This window comes from Schistocerca gregaria, chromosome 8 (assembly GCF_023897955.1).
Source record: "Schistocerca gregaria isolate iqSchGreg1 chromosome 8, iqSchGreg1.2, whole genome shotgun sequence".
In the NCBI taxonomy this organism is placed as follows: domain Eukaryota; kingdom Metazoa; phylum Arthropoda; class Insecta; order Orthoptera; family Acrididae; genus Schistocerca; species Schistocerca gregaria.
The window spans coordinates 119,709,685-119,731,906 of NC_064927.1; the positions used below are offsets into that span (position 1 = coordinate 119,709,685).

Below are 22,222 nucleotides of genomic sequence, written 5' to 3' on the forward strand. Positions count from 1 at the left end.
TTTGTTATACTGCAGTGTAGGTAATAATTATAGATTTCTTTTCCACAAATATTATTTCCCTCTACAACAGGTACTCAAGATCAATAGGTGCATAAGAGTGTGTACTCAGCCAGATAAGAGGCTGGCCAAGTAGCTGTGTGAGACAAACAACTCATAGGCTCTGTCATACATTTCAGCATGCATTTATACACTGCATTTCTTTTTGTATCACCAAAAACATTGTCCTACAATAGCATTAACACGTTAAAGGCAAAACTGGCTACTTAAGGAATAACTTACTCGCACACTTCGAAGACAACCTGTTGGAGAAGATCTGGAAACTTCTGCACAATAGTAACAGGCTGTCCTGAGGTGAGACTGACACCATACATCGGTGCTGTCGTGTTGTATCGTGTGCGACACAGTCGAGAACTTGAGCTTCCCATACTGCTGCAGCTCCCAGTGTCAGCCCGCCCTACGTGACATACAAATGTTACAAGGTATATTTCTATTTTTAATTGCACTAAAGGCAAAAATCTTATGAAATTTTATATAAGAACCCATTTTAGCATTGTTAATAACAGACATGCAACATATTTCAGACAAGAGAACATAAGGTAGTTGAAAAATATTTAAATAGTGTGTCTTCCTGCTGGCACATTACATAGGGCACAAATATTTATTATGATTGTGTCAGGAATTAAACAAATGCATGTAATTAACAGATGTTATGCAGCTCCCAGCCTTTGAATCTGATGCCATTTTGACAGCTTGTGAGTTAATTCAACTGTTTATTCAGTATTATGAGAAAGAGAATTGCTACTATGGGAGATGTTGAGTTGCAGATAGGCACAGCAAAAAGACTTTCACAATTAAAGCTTTCGGCCATTAATCTTCAACAACAACAACAACAACACACACACACACACACACACACACACACACACACACGTGTGTGTGTGCGCGCATGTGCGTGTGCAAATGGAGCTCACTCTGCGAGCAGCAGCACTGGTACATGATGGGAGTGGTGATTGGGTGGGGGTAGGGAGGGGACTGGGGCGAGGAGGGGGAGGGATAGTATAGTGGGGCTGGTGGACAGTGAAGTGCTGCAGCTTAGGCGGTGGGCAGAGTAGAGGTGGGGAAGTAGCAGAAAAGGAGAGAAATAAAAAGACTGGGTGTGGTGGTGGAATGACAGCAGTCGTGTGTGTGAGCTGCGCACGTGTGTGGGGGGGGGGGGGGGGCATGCATATGTGTGTATTGTTGATGAAGGCCAATGGCTGAAAGTTTTAATTGTGAAAGTCTTTTTATTGTGCCTATCTGCGACTCAGCATCTCCGCTATATGGTGAGTAGCAACTTGGCTTCTCATAATATTGTTACATTCCATCCTGGATTTTCGATTGTTTGAATTTTAACTATTTATTCAAAAGGCTAAGTGAATATCATTCCAGGCATTTCCACTGTGGAAAAGTCTTACCAGTAGGTGGTAGCAAGTAACTGAACATGGGATCTCTATGTTAGCAGCCAGCTAGTAAGACCAAACTATTTATGTGACATATGAAGAAGCAACAAAAGAGAAGAGAAATTACAGTACAGTTCAATGAGTAGAGAATGTATAACCTGAATACTTTGGAAGATAAATACTCAAAAAAGGAACAGTGAATGACCTGCAATTATTTAACACTAGGACTGCCGAGTGGTCAATTTGACCACTTCTTATATTTTTAACATGTTATTATTTGGTCAATTTCTAATCTATGCTGTTGTGAGTTAATGACTTTTCCTAAATGTTTATGGAGATCATATAAATGGTCCAATATTTATTTTATCTTCATTAGTTTTCTTTGAATAACCACTTATACTTAAAACCGCCGAGTGGTCACTTTGACCACATTACATGTATATTTGAAAACAGATTATTTAAAGATTGTTGTGTATCACTCCGTATTTAGTCTTAGCACTCATCAACAATGTACTAAATATGTTAGTTACTGAAGTTTATTCGCATTGTTTGAATTTAAAAGCTCAATAACGCAATATGTCATTTATTGTTTGCTATTGGGTTTTGCATAAACAAGACTGATTATTCAAGTACTGGTCTCAGAGCAGTAGACATGGCTCAGATGTCACAGCGATACAAACCACGGCCACGACCACTTTCAGATGAACAAATTGTCACACTTTTGTATGAATCTGATGCTGAAAATGATCCTGAAGTTGAGGACTTTGTGGAAGATTCTACAGATGAAGATTACCAACCTGTCACTAATGTGGAGAGTGACAGTTATGAGACTGAAGATGAAGGTATTATTATTATTATTATTGTGAGGGTTCACTTCCAGAACCTGGCTCAAAACTCCTGGGGAAGGACGGGATCGTGGAGTGGACTGTAGCAGACTTAAGTGCTACTACTCCAGGTACGATAGGTCAACAGAATGTATTGAAAGAAACACGGGGACCTACTCCACATGCAAAGCAGCACATCTCAAGTGATAATGTTTTGAGTGCCTGGCACCTTTTAGTTGATCAGTCAATGTTGAAACACATAAAGAAGTGCACAGAAGCAGAGGCACAACGGGTTCTTGGAAATGATTCCTGGAGTTTGCATTTAGAAGAATTAGATGCATTTGTTGTTTTATTATATGTTCGTGGTGCACAAGGTGCCAGATGTATTGAAGTAGATGAGTTGTGACTGAAAAAGTGGGGAGCCCCATTTTTCACTGACACAAATGACCAGAAATTTTGAAATATTTGCATTTTGATGAAAAAAATTCAGTCGGAACGTTTGAAAAGTGTCAAATTTGCACTTATATCAACTACTTGGAACCATTTTATAGAAACTGTCAACTGAATTACATACCTGGACCAAATGTCACTGTGGGCTACAGCAGAACCAGGTGTCCGTATTTGCAAGATATGCCGAATAAGCATATTCAGAATCAAATTCTGGCTTCTACCGATGTAGAAACAAAATATCTTTGTAATGGGTTCCCTTATGTAGAAAAGAACGAACAGAGGGCACCTAATGGGAAACTTCCAGAACAAGTAGTAATGAAGATGGTAGCTCCATATTGCAATAAGGGGCAAAATGTGACTACTGATAATTTTTTCACTACAGTCACACTTGGGGAGAGACTGGAAAAAGAGAAAACTAGTCTTGTCGGCACTATCAATCGTGCAAGAAAAGAAATTCCGAACACTATAAAAAATATGAAAACTCCTCTTTGTACGTCTGTTGTCTTGAAAAGGGAAGGTGGTACTCTGACTTTACCAAGGGAAAAAGAACAAAAATGTTCTTCTGTGTAGCACCATGCACACAGATGTTGAAACACAAAATAATTCGAAACACGTTCTTGAAACAGTGAGCTTCTACAATCACACAAAATTTGCTGTAGATGTCTTGGACCAGATGACGAGGAAATATTCAGTCCGCTCTGGTACTCGTCAATGGCCTGTACATGTATTTCACAATATCCTTGATTTAGCAGCCATCAACGCATGGATCATTTTCAAGCTAGTGACAGGGATCAAAATACGTAGGAGGAATTTCATCCTAAATCTAGCAGAAGAATTATGTAGAGCCTCTATGGAAACCAAAAATCAGGAAAGGATGCCAAGGGATGGAAAAGAAAATGAAGAAAAGGACGATGGTGATGAAGAAAGAGAAGAAGCGGAAATTCCTGTGAACGTAGGAAAACTATGCCAAACGAGGAAATGCAGAAACAAGACAAATGAAGTGTGCAGTAAATGGAAGAGATATGTTTGTGGGCCATGTACATATAAAGTAATAAAGACAGTAGTTTGTAATGCTTGTAAGTAGGATTAGGTACTATAGATGGTCATATTTTATGATTGGTCTTTCTCTTAACATATTCATGGGTACTTAGTTTCTTCAGTAAGATTAATTTTTATTTATTTTAAAACTACTGCAATACAATTAGTACGGTTGCAGATAAATATTGTGATCTATGTTCTTTAATATTAGTAATATTTGTTCCCATTGTTGTTGTAAAATACAATGATAGTGTTATTAAATGTTAAGTGATACATTGTTATCAAGATCATTAATATTTACATTAAACAGCACAGCATGTACTTACAAAGAAAGTGGTCACTTTGACCACATCGGCGGTTCTAAGTATAGTACTAGTTCCGGCGGTTCTAGTGTTAAATGATACTTCTGTAGTACAGAATTTATCGAAATCGTGCTGTCTGGATACTATAAAATTCTTATATGGCTTTTATAGACGTTTTTGATACAGATAATGAATTATTGCCAAAGCAAGAGTCTCGGTTACCATAGAATTTTTATATATATATATATATATATATATATATATATATATATATATATATATATATATATATATATATATATATATATTTTATTTTTTTTTTTTTTTTTTTTTTTTTTTTTTTTAATGTTGTCACCATGTAAGGGCATACCTGAGTTTTTCCAATTTGAAGAAAATGAGAGTTATGTCTCTAATGAGAATGTACTCAGTGAAACATTGCTATATTAAAACCATCCTTCTGGTTGATGACTGATTTAACAGACATTTGAAATTTCGAAAACAACACATGCTGTAGAGCTCGATCTGTGTAACTCATGAAAGTCTTTTATTCAGACACTAAAAAATATAAAAAATATAACATACAAACTAATAGAATTAAGTTTTTTTCCTCCCTTACAGGAAAGATAGCATTAATATGCAGGATTTTGTGTGTCTCAGATGTTACATAATTAGAAATAAATCATAACTAAAAGCAACTGATCATGTGCTTAGTTAATGTAATCTGAAAATAAAGATAAGTAATGTAAATAATTGTATACCAAAACTGAAGGGCCAACAGATCACACTTCCAAATAAACAAAAACAACAAATTTCGACCCTGGATATGGACAGAAAAAAAAAGGAAAAGGATAGAAAGACAGTGATACACAAACTTTCGAGTACAAAATCAGATAACATTTTAGGCACGAAACTAAACAGACATAGTATGCAGTCAATTATAACTTAACTGCTAAGGTTTTCAGGACAGCTACAAGTTAATCTGAACATGTTTTATTGACTGGTTTCACTTTTTAATTTGAAAAGGCATCATAAGAAACTCTGTAATTTACAGTTTATATTGGGTGTGGCTTGTCACTGCCCTGAAAAACTGAATTTGAACAATTGCTGTTTCCCCTGTATGTAATACCTGCCCTTGCTTAACTGTATGGAACCACAGGTGATCCAAACATGAAAACAAAGTTTACTGCGTACTTTCCATTCAGTAAAAATTGTTTATTTTTATTGATTTTGTGGAATTTACAAAATCTGCAGCAACAGAATTGTTATTGCATCAAAACATTATTATGTGTAACAACTGTGACTTTGCAACTATTACAAAAGACAGCATCTTCTTACTGACTTTCCCTCTTATCATAGCACCATCACACTACATATCAGCAGTAATTAGAGTGGAACTTGCAAGTAGAACACTCCCATACAAATTGTTAGGAGGGGGGAGCACAGCAGCACAAGCTGGGCTTGGACGAGGGAAGTACAATGACACAAATGGCAGTAGTGGTGGAGGAGAGGCCTGGTGACAATGGGCGAGGAGGGAGAGGGTGAGAAGCACTTAAGTCTGGTTGACTGGATGTGGAATGCAGTACCAGTCCTACCAAATGAGAGTTCAGTATCTGAACTACTTTACCACATCATTTAGTTGTACAAGTTCAATTCAAATTATTATTGAGCATCAGTTTGTTAATTTCAATGTTCATTTCACTTAGATCCGAACCTCCACTAGTGCAATGGAGCCAACATGGTATGTTAGTGAAAACTCTACATGAATCCTACAGTTAACAACATCCATCTGTCTTAATGTTTCCAGGTTGCATATGCCTTATTAGGATGTCTCTGGCCAGATCATGACCTGACTTCAATACAAGATGTTTCTTATCTAGTATCCTAGCTGTACCCATCCATAAAACAAAAATATCTGCAAACTCTTTCTCCAGTGCTGCTCTCTGCCTTTGGAGCAAAGCTCCCTGCACCGTGAGCCCAATTCAATATCCAGTTGTATTTAAGAAAAAGTTGAGAGACTTGCTTTTGTCAATCTCATAACTTTTTCCTAAAGAATTAACATGTATTTTTATCGAACAACAAAGGAATGCTCACATCTTTTTCACCAGTCAAACTTCTTTGTCTTTTCGTTTTTCAGTCAATTACAAATCTATTCCTGCTGTTCCCCACTCACGTCTCCATTACTTGTTTTCATCATGTTTCCTTTTCTGTCCTGTTCCTTCTCAGAAATCCAGTTTTTCTAATATTCACAGTTTAAAACTACTTGGCTCTAACTCATTTTGACTGCTTTTCACACACAAATACTAGTATAAACTTATAAATACAGAGGCTTCTGTGGCTGGTGCAGGGAACAGTGAGGCCTGTTAACACCTGTGCAGCAGAACATGAGTGCTACATTCGATTGTGACAGCACAACAATTGACACTAGCAAGATACCATCGCAATTGTGGGGAGTCTTAAGTTTCAGGAATTGTGAGTATTTGCAAGATACCCATGGACATTCACAGGAAAAATGAGAGAGGCAATTAAACTCTGAAGCAGCTTGGCGTCAATATAGAAGATGCCAAAAGTTCCCTACATCCGGGTTGTTGGCAATCCCAGCATAACAGACCGAGTGTTATCGCAGGGCAGCAGCCTTACCAAACACTGCAACAGTTAGTTAAACAACTAACAGCAGGAAAACATGGCACCCATAAGCTTGTTGCATATTCGTAGTGGGCTACTAATTACCAGAAAGCTATGTAGGCCATGAATGGTATGCCTTGCGTTCTCTTGCACACTTCTAAATCCTAACACTGACCAATCATATTTTAGGACCAATAATATCTAAGGAATCCAACATTAGTGGTCTTACAGCACTGTTAAAAATTCACTGTACTGAAGCACTGACTCTTGTTAAATTAGTGAATGTCTTGAGGAAAGCTACTGCATCATGACCGGTAAGCCCTATTTTAGCATTTTACGAGATGAGATTGCAGTACATCAACAAGGATTTTAAAGAAATATAAGCCATGTTTTTTCCCTACTGTTGCTGTTACTCTTCCCATTACAGGGTGACTCAGCTAAGCTGAGCTACCAGCAACAATGTTGCTTATTCAAATGTAACTAGGGCCTGTAGTGGTATATGTTGTATCTCTAAGAGATGAATTCCATGGCATTTCAAAATTCAATTAGTAGTATCTCAGATTTACAATGCTTAGAACTTAGAATTTATGTTATTGAATATGAAATCAACTGCCTGTCTTATATGAAAGATCGTGGTTTTGCCATCAGATAAGGAGGAAACAGGATATTGCACAACTGCAGCACTGTTATGCACTGAGATGACAAAAGTCATGGGATAGCAATGTGCACATGCAGAGAGATGGCAGTAGTACCACAAACATAATGTATTAAAAAAAGCAGTGCACTGGCAGAGCTATCATTTGTACTCAGCTGATTCTTGTGAAAAGGTTTCTGGCATGATTATGTCCACAGGACTGGAATTAACAGATTTTGAATGCAGAACGGTAGTTGGAGCTAGACACATGGGACATTCCATGTAGGAAATCATTATGGAATACAGTATTCCAAGATCCACAGTGTCGGGTGTGTGCCAAAAATACCAAATTCAGGCATTACCTCTCACTACAGTCAATGTATGAAATAACTGCAAAAATGGGGCCTATGACGAATGTATCTGTTAGGACGGTGCGGCGACTTTGGCATTAATGGGCTATAGCAGCAAGTATTGACTCGAGTATGTTTGCTAAGAGCAGGACATGAGCCTCTTGTGACCTTAGCGGTTGGACCTTAGACCGGAAGCCCATAGCCTGGTCAGGTGAGTCCTAATTTCATTTGGTGAGAGCTGATGGTACGGTTCAAGTGTAGTGCAGACCCTACGAAGCCATGGACGCATGTTGTCAACAAGGCACTGTGCAATCTGGTGTGGTCTCGATACTGGTGTGGGCTGCGTATACCGGGTAATCAAAATAAACCACGGAATAATGTAGATAGAGGGGTAAAAATTGACACACATGCTTGGAATGGCATGGGGTTTTATTAGAACACAAAAAAAAGTATTGCTAGACACGTGAAAGATCTCTTGCGCGCTTCGTTTGGAGATGATCGTGTGCTCAGCTGTCACTTTCGTCATGCTTGGCCTCCCAGGTCCCCAGACATCAGTCCGTGTGATTATTGGCTTTGGGGTTACCTGAAGTCGCAAGTGTATTGTGATCGACCGACATCTCTAGGGATGCTGAAAGACAACATCCGACACCAATGCTTCACCATAGCTCCGAACATGCTTTACAGTGCTATTCACAACATTATTCCTCGACTACAGCTATTGTTGAGGAATGATGGTGGGCATATTGAGCATTTCCTGCAAAGAACATCATCTTTGCTTTGTCTCACTTTGTTATGCTAATTATTGCTATTCTGATCAGATGAAGCGCCATCTGTCGGACATTTTTTGAAAGTTTGTATTTTTTTGGTTCTCATAAAACTCTAAGTCATTCCAAGCATGTGTGTCAATTTGTACATCTCTGCCTACATTATTCCATGATTTATTCAGTTTTCAAATTTATACTGACTTTTTGATCACCCGGTACATGGAATGAACAGGGTGCTCTGGTCCAACAGCACCAATGACTGACAGGAAATGGTTATGTTCAGCTACTTGGAGACCATTTCCAGCCATTTATGGATTTCATGTTTGCAAACAACAATGGAATTTTATGGATGAAAATGCACTATATCATAGGGCCACAACCGTTTGCAACTGGTTTGAAGAACATTGTGGACAATTGAAGTGAATGATTTGGTCACCCAGATCATCTGGCCATGCCAATGAAGATTTGTAGGTCATAATCAAAAGGTCAGTTCGTGCACAGCATCCTGCACTGCCAAAACTTTCACAATTATGGGTGGTTATAGAGGCAGCGTGGCTCAATATTTCTGAAGAGGACTTCCAACGACTTGTTGAGTCAATACCACATTAAGTTGCTGCTCTATGTTGCACAAAAGGAGGTCCGACATGATATTGGGAGGTATCCCATGAGTTTTGTTATCTCACTGTAAAAGGAACAAGGATTTGAGGTATTTCTACAAAAGAAAGCAATCTGTTTCATGTTCGAAATAGATAAGTCCTATGTTATAAGTGCTGTAATCCTTCCGAAACAAATAACCGGATTTTGAAGAGCGAAACACTGTTGAGATCGTCACTTTCAGAACTACAATGCTAGCACCAGAAATTATAGTAGCTCCATTTGAAACAGTTATTTTTATACCTATAACAGTATACTGTAGCTACTACAGAGGGATACTGCACGTCATTTGGTGAGGACTTTCTCACAATTCGTCTGGATGGAAAAAAAAATGTGGTCTTAAACAACTTGATGAATAACTATTTGTAAATCTTGGACACCATTTCATATGTAAGACCCAATATATAATGTGAAATATGAAGAATGACCGGTAAGATGTATGAGAGCCAGATGGCCCTAATATTGACAGGATAAAAAATAATTCGTTTGCACGTTAAGAACTTCTCGATCTTATCGCGTCGCTCATATTACTTTGAAAATAATTTTATTGGATATTACAGCAGTTACTGACTGTTTCTGTCGACGTGAGTCTGACAACTCAGCACAGAATACTGCGGCCTAATACCCCAGAAGAAAACCGAGAGTGTAGGCGTGTGGTGCGTTCGTCGCTCCCTGGAGCGGCTCGGACCGTTAGCTGGCGGTCTGGCGAGTCCTACGCTGGAGCGATGAGCCGTTACACGGACGCGGGATGTGCCTACGTCACAGAGTGCGGTGTGCCTAACACCTGCCGTCTGCAGCTCTGTTTCATATACCGCTTATTCCAGTTTCATCGTCAACGCTTCTAACTGATTTGTCAATCGTGCCATACAAATTTCATGATACTACACTTAACATTTCTCTCTTTGGCCGAGTGATCCACCAGGCTATTTGTATCTTGCTGTCTGCGTTTCATTTCCAGGTCGTACCTGTGTGCTAGAATAGCAGTGCTCTGCGATCTTTCCCTAATCGTACGGAACCGACTTGACTGATTTTAAGAGTGAGTAATTTCCCTCTAATGATCAGTGTTTCCTAACTCTCTTTGCAGAGAAAGTTAATAGAAGCGCTGTTAAGTGGGTGAAACGGCTAATGAAAATACCTACGTTCTGCTCTGACTGAGTAGAAGACCCCAGTTTTAAATCATTCCGTGAAGCGGTTTGCAACTAGCGAGATCGGGGCTCAGCTGACAGCGTCCTCGTGGGTTGTGGCAGTCGTGTTTGCTCTAGCGGCGGAAGTGGTGCTTTTGCAGTATATTTCAAAAATTCGGAGGGGAAGTGGATGCTTTGCCATTAACCGAGTTATTTCTTACACTGGGAGATTCCAAAGTTTGTTCCCGAACGCGGGCATGGATTTCGGGTTGAACGTTTCGTTGTCCTAGGCGAGTGTTGTCTTAAGTGGGAATGCACGTACTGGGTGGGCAGAGCATTTGCATATCAGATGTCGAAGGCAGCAGCTAGCTGGACGGTATTATTTTAAAGAGCGAGGCGGACTCGATGTTAAGTAGAAGACAATAAGTTGCACTCTTTTTCGTGGATATTTGAGAGTATGTTTTTGAGTGATTCTTTCCGTATTGACTTTGAACAGATTTTTGTTGTTATTGTCGGCTGGAGTTGCCTACAGCCAGTTGGAGGAGACGCATTGAACTGTTGGCGGTGAACATTCTCCAGTCCAGTTGTCGGATCTCTGAGTGGCAGCGCCCAGTTGACTAAAATAATCTTAATATACATCTTTGGTTCCAAACAAACGACAGTCCCGAGGCGCAAATGTCGTCAACGATCTTGAAGAAATGGGCATACGAGCAGAAGACGCACATGACAACTTTCTTCAGAGTAACTACCATGACTTAGGGAATTTCAGAGATGAACTTAATATAAAACTGACTCTTGAGGATAAATGGCCAAGTATCAGAATGAGGACTGAAATTTATCATGTTGCGCATGTGGCTGATTAGTCAAACAAAAAATGCATACTCTAACAGAAAAAGAAAGTGTTTGCCGAACGCTACCAGACTGATAATCCAGTATTTCCACGCCTGTGAAGTTACAAAAGTCATGGAAAAACCTCCTAACATCGCGTTGGATCTCCTTTTGCCCGGCGTCGTGCAGCAACTCGACGTGGCGTGAACTCAACGAATCGTTGGAAGTCCGCTGCAGAAATACTGAGTCGCATTTTGTGCACGAACTGACCTCTCTATAAGATATAGATGTTCGATGGGACTCATGTCGGACGATCTGGATGGCCAAAGCATTCGCTCAAATTGTCCAGAATGTTCTTCAAAATGGTCCAGTGACGTGGTGTATTATCATCCATAAAATGAATGGCTGCAAATGATCGCCAAGCAGCCGAATATTACTATTTCCAGCCAATAAGCATATCAGTTGGATTAGAGGACCTAATCCATTGTAAGTAAACACAGCCCACGCCATTATGGAGCCACCACCAGCTTGCACAGTGTCTTGTTGACAGCTAGGGTTCAAGTCTTCGTGGAATCTGCGCCACACTCAAAACCTACCATCAGGTCGGACCCATTGAAATTGGGACTCCTCTGATCAGACCATGGTTCTCCAGTCGTCTAGGGTCCAACCGATATGGTCACGAGCGCAGGAGAGGCTCTACAAACAGCCGAGCCGATCGGTTGCTGCCATAGCCCATTAACGCCATAGTCGCTGCGCTATCCCAACGGGTAGTTGGTCGTATGTCACACATTAATTTCTGCGATTATTTCACGCAGTGTTGCTTGTCTGTTAGCACCGACAGCTCTAGGCAAACGCCACCGCTCTCAGTCGTTGAAGGTCGTCGGCCACTGCGTTGTCTGTGGTTAGAGATCATGCCTCAGATTTGGTATTCTTTACGCTGTGGGTCTCGGAATACAGAATTCCCTCACCATTTATGAAAAGTAATGTCTCATGCGTCTAGCACCAACTACCATTACGCACTCAAAGTCTGTTAATTTCTGTCTGGCGACCACCATCGCGTCGTAAACCTTTTCACATGAATCACCCGAGTACAAATGATAGCTCCGCTAATGCACTGCCCTTTCATACCTTGTGTACGCAATACTACTGCTCTCTGTATATGTGCATATCCCATGACTTTTCTCAACTCACTGTTGATTAAAATTGCATCCTTATGCGAGCCCATTTTAAGTACATGAAAAGGCTATTGTTACAGATGAAAAATGGTGTTAATACATGACGGCTATTACTGTCACTTCAGATGGGAAACGTAACACAGCATGTCCAGAGGACGCGCACGGGCAGCTTAACGCCTTATTTCGAACTCTGAGAACAATCCAATCCTTGGCTTGTGGGACACGGGGCAGCAAACCGACAGACTGCTAAACGAGTGGTGACGAGATGCACTTAGAAGAGCAGTGTGGTAAGAAGAATTCCACAAGGAAGACACCACGAGACGAAAGTAACATCGTCCGACTGACTCTGGCGAAGATACGAGAGGCAACATAAGAAATCGGGGCCCCTGTTACTGGGAGAAACCACCAACTGTCGTGAACGGATCACTGCAAGTTGGGCTGTGATGTCCAGGTGCAATACCGCAAACACTACACCACACGCAATACAGACTTCCATGGTTTAGAGTTGGGATGTTCAACCAGCAGTCCCTGAGTCTCACGCGTCCCAAAGCAAGTATTGTGACCAGTGGCGGCTCGTTAGTATACATTCCTGGTGTTCATAAATTTTTCGATTCAAATAAATTTGAGAATGTGAAATTTATTGCATATGCTGTATAAGAGTTACACTTATCAACAAGTTTATACAACTACAGCCACTGCCAAAAATAATAAAAAGTAATAATATGCATAACTCACCTGGCAAAAGAAAAACTTGTTCTCTTCAATTTTTGTTGTTTTGTAGATAATTAAGCACAGTTTAGGGCAATAACGAAATAATTTGTAAGCTTTCGCAGTTTTCTTGCTTTTCTATTTTTTCAGATAAATGTATTCCCTACAAATGTATTAGTTCGCCGACCGCAGTTTCCAAATTCAATTGCCTCATTAACTATATGATTTGTAATTAGTTATATATAAAATTATTAACGAAAGCTCATATATAAAATGACAAAAATAATTCCATATTTTTTTTAGAATAATGAATCATAAATTAATAAATTATAAGTTACTTAAATGTGTTAAATATACACACCTATAAACGTCCTTGCCACCCCCTTCCCCGCTAGTGGTTATGTTAGTGTTAAGTACGAGTATATTATGTGCGGCCCAAAAGTACTCATCTTCTTCCAATATGACTCAGGTAAGCTGAAAGGTCTGACACCGCTGTTTCAGAGCTAGAGTCGCCTGGGGTGCTAAGTGGGCTCTGTGATGTTGAGCGATGAGGCACTCATATCTGGGACGGTTGGGACGAGCACAAAGCGCATAGAGGAGTTGTTGGAAAGGCTAACTTAAGTCCTCATACTAAAAACGCCTTGAGGAATGTCTCCACAAATTTTGGTAAATATCGGACTGATGGCTCGTGGTGTAACACTTTCTATTGCCGTTTGTGTATTTGCACCAGTTTGTGTATAGATTGTGTATCACTTAGGCTTCTGGACAAGTTATGGAGCATTTAGTCAACTGACTAACTCGACGATGAAGGATAAGGCCAGTGGTCTCTTTTTCCCTCTTCTCCCGAAAGAGCCACCCAGCATTCGCCTCTAATCGTTTTGGGAGTGCCGGATTAGCCGCGTAATAAGAGTTAGTAAATGTTACGGGGCCGCCCGCGCCTAGGTAAACACACTAACAAATTAGATATTGATGATATTCTGTCTACTGTCCAACGGAAAAATGGTGGACCAAATTTACGATGAGTAATAACAAATGTAGGTCATTTCTAAAAGTGAGCGCTGGAGTCACCATACATTGTGTGGTTTAAGTTGACAAACACCGCAAAATTAACAGAGGATTCCCTAACGTTTTCGAAACTATCCGTAATAACACGATCAGTTAGAATATGCTTCTCGTTTACCAATAAGAAAGTAAATATCGGTTATCCTGTTTATTTATGTAAGTCTACCATTACAGTCGTTCACACCTTCTAGAGTACTTACTTTTCTTACAGTACTTTGGAAGCGAGACGTCTAGAGTAAAGGTTGCTTTCTTGTCGGAGGACTATTGTATAACGCGCTGTAGTTTCGCGGCTCTTGTGTTTCTTTTGTGTCTGCGTTTCTTTGCCGGCCGCGGTGGACTAGCAGGACAACAGAAGAAGATATTAAACGAGTGAAACGTAACTAATTTTATCTAGTGATTGCGAAATTTGCCGATAGCACTGAAGAACAAGGTAAGCGTATTTGAATTGTTTATATATGCTACCAAGTTATTAAAAAAAAAAAAAAAGCCAAGGAGGTTCTATGAGCAACGTACATAACACTGTAGGTATCAATATAGGTATTTGATCTGATCATATAATGTTGTCGTTATAATTCATCTACTTACGAATACAGTAAAGATTTATTTGAAGCCATTTTGACTATTTTTCGACCGTGACTATCTCAAGAAATATGTAAAGGTTATTTTTAAATTTCCGCTACCAGTCATAAACTTCGTCAACTATTGTATTACTTATTTGTTTAGCGATATGTTTCGAGGTAAACCTCATCTTCAAACTAAATGGCATTATAAAGATTTGTTTGCCCCTGAGAAAACAGGAGTGCGATTTTATTCCTGATAACACCCATAAAATGGTGCACGAAAGGATGCCAGTTTTCACACCGTGCTTCCACCTACCCTGCTGGATCCTCGTTTGTTAAAATGTAATTAAAGTAATTTACCGTGAGACACTATACCATTAAAAATAACATGAGCCAGTAGCTCTGTAACTACAACGCTGTAGGCTTGGAAGCTAAGGGCCAGTGTTCAGTACTTTCAGAAGGCTAATTTCTTTTTAAATCGGTATCTAGAAGACTGTCATCTTTATTTGTTAAATTTGGTTTCAGTTAAAATTCTTTTCTTAAATTCCGTTTCTGATCCTTGAATGCCTCCTGTCAATCACTGTATTAACTTCATTATTTTGCACAAATTTAATGAAGTGGATTTCTTATAAAAATGTAATTGCAGTAAGATAGCGTTTACATTAAGTTGGTGCATAACTTCATAGCGTTTTTGTTTTGCATATTGGTATTCCGGTTGCTACGATTTTGCGTGCAATGGGGAAGGTTCAAAAATCGGATGTGTGGTTACCGCAAGCTGGAAGTCAAAATCACAAAAAGTCGGCGGATGGCCGTACGTGCATTGTCATTAGTAGGCTCGTGAAGAACACCGGCCATTCCTATCCTATATCGCCAATGGTGACGACAAATGGCGTCTTTATGTTAACATAAGGAAAAGAAAGGAATGTTTCCCCGTAAACAGATGTTATGCATCTGGTGGAACAGCGACGGTGTGGTGTTCTACGAATTGCTTCCCCGAGGCGTAACCGTCATGGCTGACATTTATTGTCAACAACTGAGATGTTTTACAGACGCAATCCAAGAAAAACAACCAGGAAGACTGCGTGAAGCGACGATAATCATCCAAGAAAATGGACGTATCCTTTTGGGACCAAAGTAAAGAGTTGTTTTATTTTATATACTGAACTTTCAGGCCCAAAGCAAATCGAGGGGGCTGTTACTAGCACTTACTACGGGGCCCGCTCTGGCGTAATCTGGCAATGGGTTTAGGTAAAACGCGGAAGATGTAAAGTCGCGTTTCTCCGCTGCTGCCTGCGGCTACTTACCCGCTCGCATGGAGACGTTGCTGGCTGCTTCGTGCGCCTGCAACAGCGCCCTCCGCGTCACCTGCGGGTCGAGTGGGCCGAAGGCGGCGCGTCCAGACCGCGAAGAGCCGCGAAAGGCGCGCGTCACCGCAGAGCTGCCAACACAGAACCGTCGCCGGCTCACTCTCACCAGTATTCATCAACCCAAATCAGTGGTTCCCAGCCCGGGGATTAATTGCCCCCTGAGGTGGATAAAATGAGATTCTGAGGGATAGAAACTAAACGATTCGATCTCTTTCAGCCACGAAACTAAATTATTTCCCAAATATCATTGTTACCATAATCACAATTTTGTAAGACTAATACTATTTATATAAGTTATCGACAATTACTTTTCCTCAGTTGGCAGCATCAATCCGGGGGATGTGAGAGGTCCCTTCACATAGTCCACCCTCTACGCTTTGTCCCGTACATTGCTGGTGATAAAAAGTGAGACATACACGTAACAAATGCTAAATACACTCCTGGAAATTGAAATAAGAACACCGTGAATTCATTGTCCCAGGAAGGGGAAACTTTATTGACACATTCCTGGGGTCAGATACATCACATGATCACACTGACAGAACCACAGGCACATAGACACAGGCAACAGAGCATGCACAATGTCGGCACTAGTACAGTGTATATCCACCTTTCGTAGCAATGCAGGCTGCTATTCTCCCATGGAGACGATCGTAGAGATGCTGGATGTAGTCCTGTAGAACGGCTTGCGATGCCATGCCATTTCCACCTGGCGCCTCAGTTGGACCAGCGTTCGTGCTGGACGTGCAGACCGAGTGAGACGACGCTTCATCCAGTCCCAAACATGCTCAATGGGGGACAGATCCGGAGATCTTGCTGGCCAGGGTAGTTGACTTACACCTTCTAGAGCACGTTGGGTGGCACGGGATACATGCGGACGTGCATTGTCCTGTTGGAACAGCAAGTTCCCTTGCCGGTCTAAGAATGGTAGAACGATGGGTTCGATGACGGTTTGGATGTACCGTGCACTATTCAGTGTCCCCTCGACGATCACCAGAGGTGTACGGCCAGTGTAGGAGATCGCTCCCCACACCATGATGCCGGGTGTTGGCCCTGTGTGCCTCGGTCGTATGCAGTCCTGATTGTGGCGCTCACCTGCACGGCGCCAAACACGCATACGACCATAATTGGCACCAAGGCAGAAGCGACTCTCATCGCTGAAGACGACACGTCTCCATTCGTCCCTCCATTCACGCCTGTCGCGACACCACTGGAGGCGGGCTGCATGATGTTGGGGCGTGAGCGGAAGACGACCTAACGGTGTGCGGGACCGTAGCCCAGCTTCATGGAGACGGTTGCGAATGGTCCTCGCCGATACCCCAAGAGCAACAGTGTCCCTAATTTGCTGGGAAGTGGCGGTGCGGTCCCCTATGGCACTGCGTAGGATCCTACGGTCTTGGCGTGCATCCGTGCGTCGCTGCGGTCCGGTCCCAGGTCGACGGGCACGTGCACCTTCCGCCGACCACTGGCGACAACATCGATGTACTGTGGAGACCTCACGCCCCACGTGTTGAGCAATTCGGCGGTACGTCCACCCTGCCTCCCGTATGCCCACTATACGCCCTCGCTCAAAGTCCGTCAACTGCATATAAGGTTCACGTCCACGCTGTCGCGGCATGCTACCAGTGTTAAAGACTGCGATGGAGCTCCGTATGCCACGGCAAACTGGCTGACACTGACGGCGGCGATGCACAAATGCTGCGCAGCTAGCGCCATTCGACGGCCAACACCGCGGTTCCTGGTGTGTCCGCTGTGCCGTGCGTGTGATCATTGCTTGTACAGCCCTCTCGCAGTGTCCGGAGCAAGTATGGTGGGTCTGACACACCGGTGTCAATGTGTTCTTTTTTCCATTTCCAGGAGTGTATTTCACAACAATGCCTTCTCCAAGTTGTAGATAGTACCTGCAGTCGTCCAGAAATTGCTTCCTTACTCTCTTCGAAACAGATAAATGAATTAATGGACAGCACAACGCAGCAGTAACCACGTAATTGTGTACACAGTATTATTATTATTATTATTATTATTATTAGACTGGTTAGACACAAAGCCTTAACAGTCTGAAGTTGTACAATTTGCGCCAGTTCAAAGCCAGTTCAGCAATAAAGTGATTCACCTACAGTAAGCATAGTGCACACATCTGACCCTGTTTCATTTTAAATGGGGATGCAGTTTGTCGGTCAAGCAAATGCCGCAATGGAGAGAAGTAATGTAGGGAAAGTATGTTGTGTAACAAGTGGATTTTTTTCATCTCAGAAGGAATTGTGGGTAGCACTTGCGATACACTGTCAATTGCTTCATCATGTTCTCTCTCTCTCTCTCTCTCTCTCTCTCTCTCTCACACACACACACACACACACACACACACACACACACACTAAATATCATTAATCTTTCATAAAGAAAAGCGTTTCAAGAAAAGTCTTTCATTCTACAGTTTAATTAGGTGCTGAAGTTCTTCATAATTTGGTGGAAGGGGAGGGAGGGAATACTAGCTAATGTCTGATTGCACTCAGGGGTAACAGTCTAAGAAAAGTTGGGGACCACTCATCTTAATGTTAACAAAAGCGCATGGGGCAGCAGATTGCGTGTAACGGGAGGTAGCCACCGAGGTAGAACAGAGCTACTTTCAAAATATCCATACTGTCCATGACCATTGCTCACCGGGAGATCGATCGCCACATCGTGAAGTATCGTGACATGACACGAGAATAAAGTACGAGAGTCGTTCAATAAGAGATGCACACTGTTTTCTGAAAGCAGGTTGATTTTATTCAGAATTCGAATACAGCAAATTATTCCCCAATCTTTTGACTACAAAATCCTAGTTTTTAGCATTATCTCCGTCAATGCGTACAGGGACGGCCTGTATGGCCACATGGTACCACTTTAATGGTCGATGTCGGAGACTATGTCTTGCTGTATCAATAACCTCCCCATTACCCACGTACTGCTTCCCGCAGAGTACATCCTACATTGAGCCAAACAGATAGAAATCGAAAGGTGCGAGATACGGGCTGTAGGGTGAATGAGGAAGAACAGTCCAAAAAATATTTGTGAGCTCCTCTCGGGTGCGTAGACTTGTGTGAGGCCTTGCATTGTCATGGAGTAGGAGAAGTTCATCTGCACTTTCCTGGCGCCCAGCATGCTGAAGTTGTTTCTCCAGTTTCCTGAGGGTAGCACAGTACACTTCACAACTAAACAATGTGCCATGTGGGAGTACGTCAAACAGAATCATCCCTTCTGTGTACTAGGAAACTGTCACCATGACAGGCTGAGGGTGCGGATTGGACACTTCCTTCAGAGGCAGTGTGGCATGAAGCCACTCCACAGATTGCCGTTTTGTTTCAGGTTCGAAGTAGTGAACCCATGTTTCATAGCTTGAGGCGATGTTCAATAAAAATTGTCACGATCAGCGTCAATAAAAATTGTCACGATCAGCGCCGCAACGCGCAATCAATTCCGTCGCTCTTTATGGTCTTCTGTTAGGCGGTGAAGAATCCGGTGGGCACATACCTTTGAGTACCCAAACTGTTGTACAAGTATGTCAGCACTACCAACAGACACGTCTTGTTGGGCAGCGAGGTGTTTGTGATCCGTCGATCAAAATTAAAATGGCTCTGAGCACTATGGGACTTAACTTCTGAGGTCATCAGTCCCCTAGAACTTAGAATTACTTAAACCTAACTAACCTAAGGACATCACACACATCCATGCCCGAGGCAGGATTCGAACCTGCGACCGTAGCGGTCGCGCGGTTCCAGACTGTAGCGCCTATAACCACTCGGCCATTCCAGCCGGCTCCGTTGATCACCTCGAACGAGAGTGTTCGCACGTTACAACGTTGCAGCAGTCACAGGTATGTGCGACCGGCCACCACGCAGGAGATCGGACAGGTTTGCAAGATCTTATTGCGGTGATGACAGACGCCTCGCCCAACAACTCGCCGTGCTTTTATTCTCTGCTAGATCTCTGTAGACATTTTGGCAGTTGTGAGTGAGATGTGTGTGTTTCATCTGTTAGTGGGGTAGGTGCTGAGTTACGTACGCTTTTTTACTGCTTTTGGCATTTGTTTCCATTAGTGCTTCCCTTTGGTGGATATGTACATTGAATATTTTACTATGGCGTGTTACTTTACTACGACGTATTTTGCGAACCTGTTCCACATCTCATGGTTGTTACTATTGGGGTAGATTCTAGCGAAGTTAGCTGTGTGAGCCACATAAGATGTTGCCGGCCGCGGTGGTCTCGCGGTTCAAGGCGCGCAGTCCGGAACCGTGCGACTGCTACGGTCGCAGGTTCGAATCCTGCCTCGGGCATGGATGTGTGTGATGTCCTTAGGTTAGTTAGGTTTAAGTATTTCTAAGTTCTAGGGGACTGATGACCACAGCAGTTGACTCCCATAGCGCTCAGAGCCATTTGAACATAAGATGTTAAAACCGGGTGGCGAATTTGATAATTTATACAAATGTGGAAATCACTTCTTAGTGTTGGTTGATTGCTTGGTCCAAATTATCCCGATCCTTTTTTTCGCGCCCGGACGCAATTCACCTCCTGCTCTTCCCTCCCACACTGTACCCCTACCCCCTGTTACCGCAAGGTAGTTTTATGTAGAGAGGAGGTATGGAGTGCTCAGAGCCCGCCCTGGTGTTGGTTTGGCTTGGTTTTAGTTCAACAGCGGTGGTTAGCGTTATAGTTCTTATGATCATATAGCCCCAAGTATCATGGAACTAGCATTTTGGTACATTCCAGAAATATACCTTTTTGGCTTATGCTGTTATTTGGGTTAGCTTTTGTTTTATTACAACATGACATTTTAACAGCAATGTCATCCTTCCACCCACCCTCTTTAGTATCAGTAGTATATGGTCTTACAATATGGATCATGGATGTCCGAAAGAACAGATACCATCATATATAAGCTCACCGGCCATTTGACCATCTTCCGCGGGGATGCACAAACAGTGCCCAAATTCTTACGGAAATCGGCGGGTAAACCGCAAGTAATGAGTATGATGGGCAGGGGCACTAGGAATATAGTGCAGAACAATATGTTTTGCAAATGTGGGTCTCACGGGAGGCGTGCCGGAGATAAGTTCCTGCAGTCGCACTATCCTCTGTGTCCTCGGTGGCTCAGATGGACCAAGCGTTACGGTAGCTCAGCGTGTTCGGTCAGAGGGTTAGCTGCCCTCTATAATAAAAAACGGAGTTAATCGATCAACAACAAACTTAAAACGGATGTCTTACGACGTCCGCCCCGAGCAGATGCAACGAACAAAAGCGAACCAAATGAGATTAAAAAAAGATGGATAGAGCGTCTGCCATGTAAGCAGGAGATCTCGGGTTCGAGTCCCGGTCGGGGCACACATTTTCAACTGTTCCTGTTGACTTATATCAACGCCTGTAAGCAGCTAAGGGTATTCATTTCACTGTGATTGGTTTTACAAATCACTAACCCAGCCCCATTAGAAGTTCACATCCTCAGTTCCGTTAGTATTAAATTTGCTCGATCCACTCCACAACAGTAGCGTGAGACTGGCGACTGGAGCATTTCGCAAAAGAACCCATCAACAATCTACTAGCACCGTCTGGGCCTATCCACAAAGTCCGACAACAGCACATAAAGCACACTGTAACAAAACATCAGATGCCTTGTCACTCGTATTTCTGTTTATTTCACCACTACTAATAAAAAGGCTATCTATGACTCGACCAAGAGCTTTAAAGCCAGCTTGTATGCGACTGGAAGTTCTTTGAAACGATCTCCAACTTCCTCTGCTGGTTTGTGCTCCTAGACCGCTTTCTCGAACGCCTCTTAGTCACCCACCCACTGAGGCATCTGGGTCTGTCTCACAAGTCAAAGTTTAAAATAATTCCAGCTCTGAAACTACAGCAAAGATTCCGCAGCAAAGTGACTTATGCATACAGCGCAATTGAAGAGTTATCCGTGGAATTAGAGGAACTTCTAAGGTGAAGATGAAAGATTATGACCATTGGTTATTATTAATGACCAGGTGCATACAGTTTACGAAATTCTAAACAATTATCGATGTGTCTTAACGGCGTCACTGAACAACACACACTTCGCATTTTACAGCTCTGAACTGCAGAAAAACTGCCAGGGCGTGCTAGAAGTTAATCAATGAAAAAAAAGTAGTTTTGCAGCCCTGAATATGTTAGAGTTACTTTGATGTACGAAACTCATTCCTGACTCCAATGAAATGACGGTGCGAGGTGCTCTGCACAATGCACCGTACTGTGGCTTACAGTACGCAGAGTTATTGGAAGTAATCTCAACACTTACACTGGAAGGAACACACAGAA

General features: G+C 42.2%; 1 protein-coding gene across 1 annotated transcript in view; it reads right to left on the reverse strand.

Moving 5' to 3' along the window:
* The window catches only part of LOC126284968 (uncharacterized), a 149,953-nt gene that overhangs the window by 12,407 nt on the left and 115,324 nt on the right, over positions 1-22,222 (reverse strand). The window contains exons 3-4 of the mRNA XM_049984246.1: positions 15,839-15,972; positions 280-454 (exon numbers count right to left, since the gene is read on the reverse strand). Of these exons, the coding sequence (XP_049840203.1) occupies positions 280-454; positions 15,839-15,972 (309 nt within the window). The remainder of the gene's footprint in view (positions 1-279; positions 455-15,838; positions 15,973-22,222) is intronic.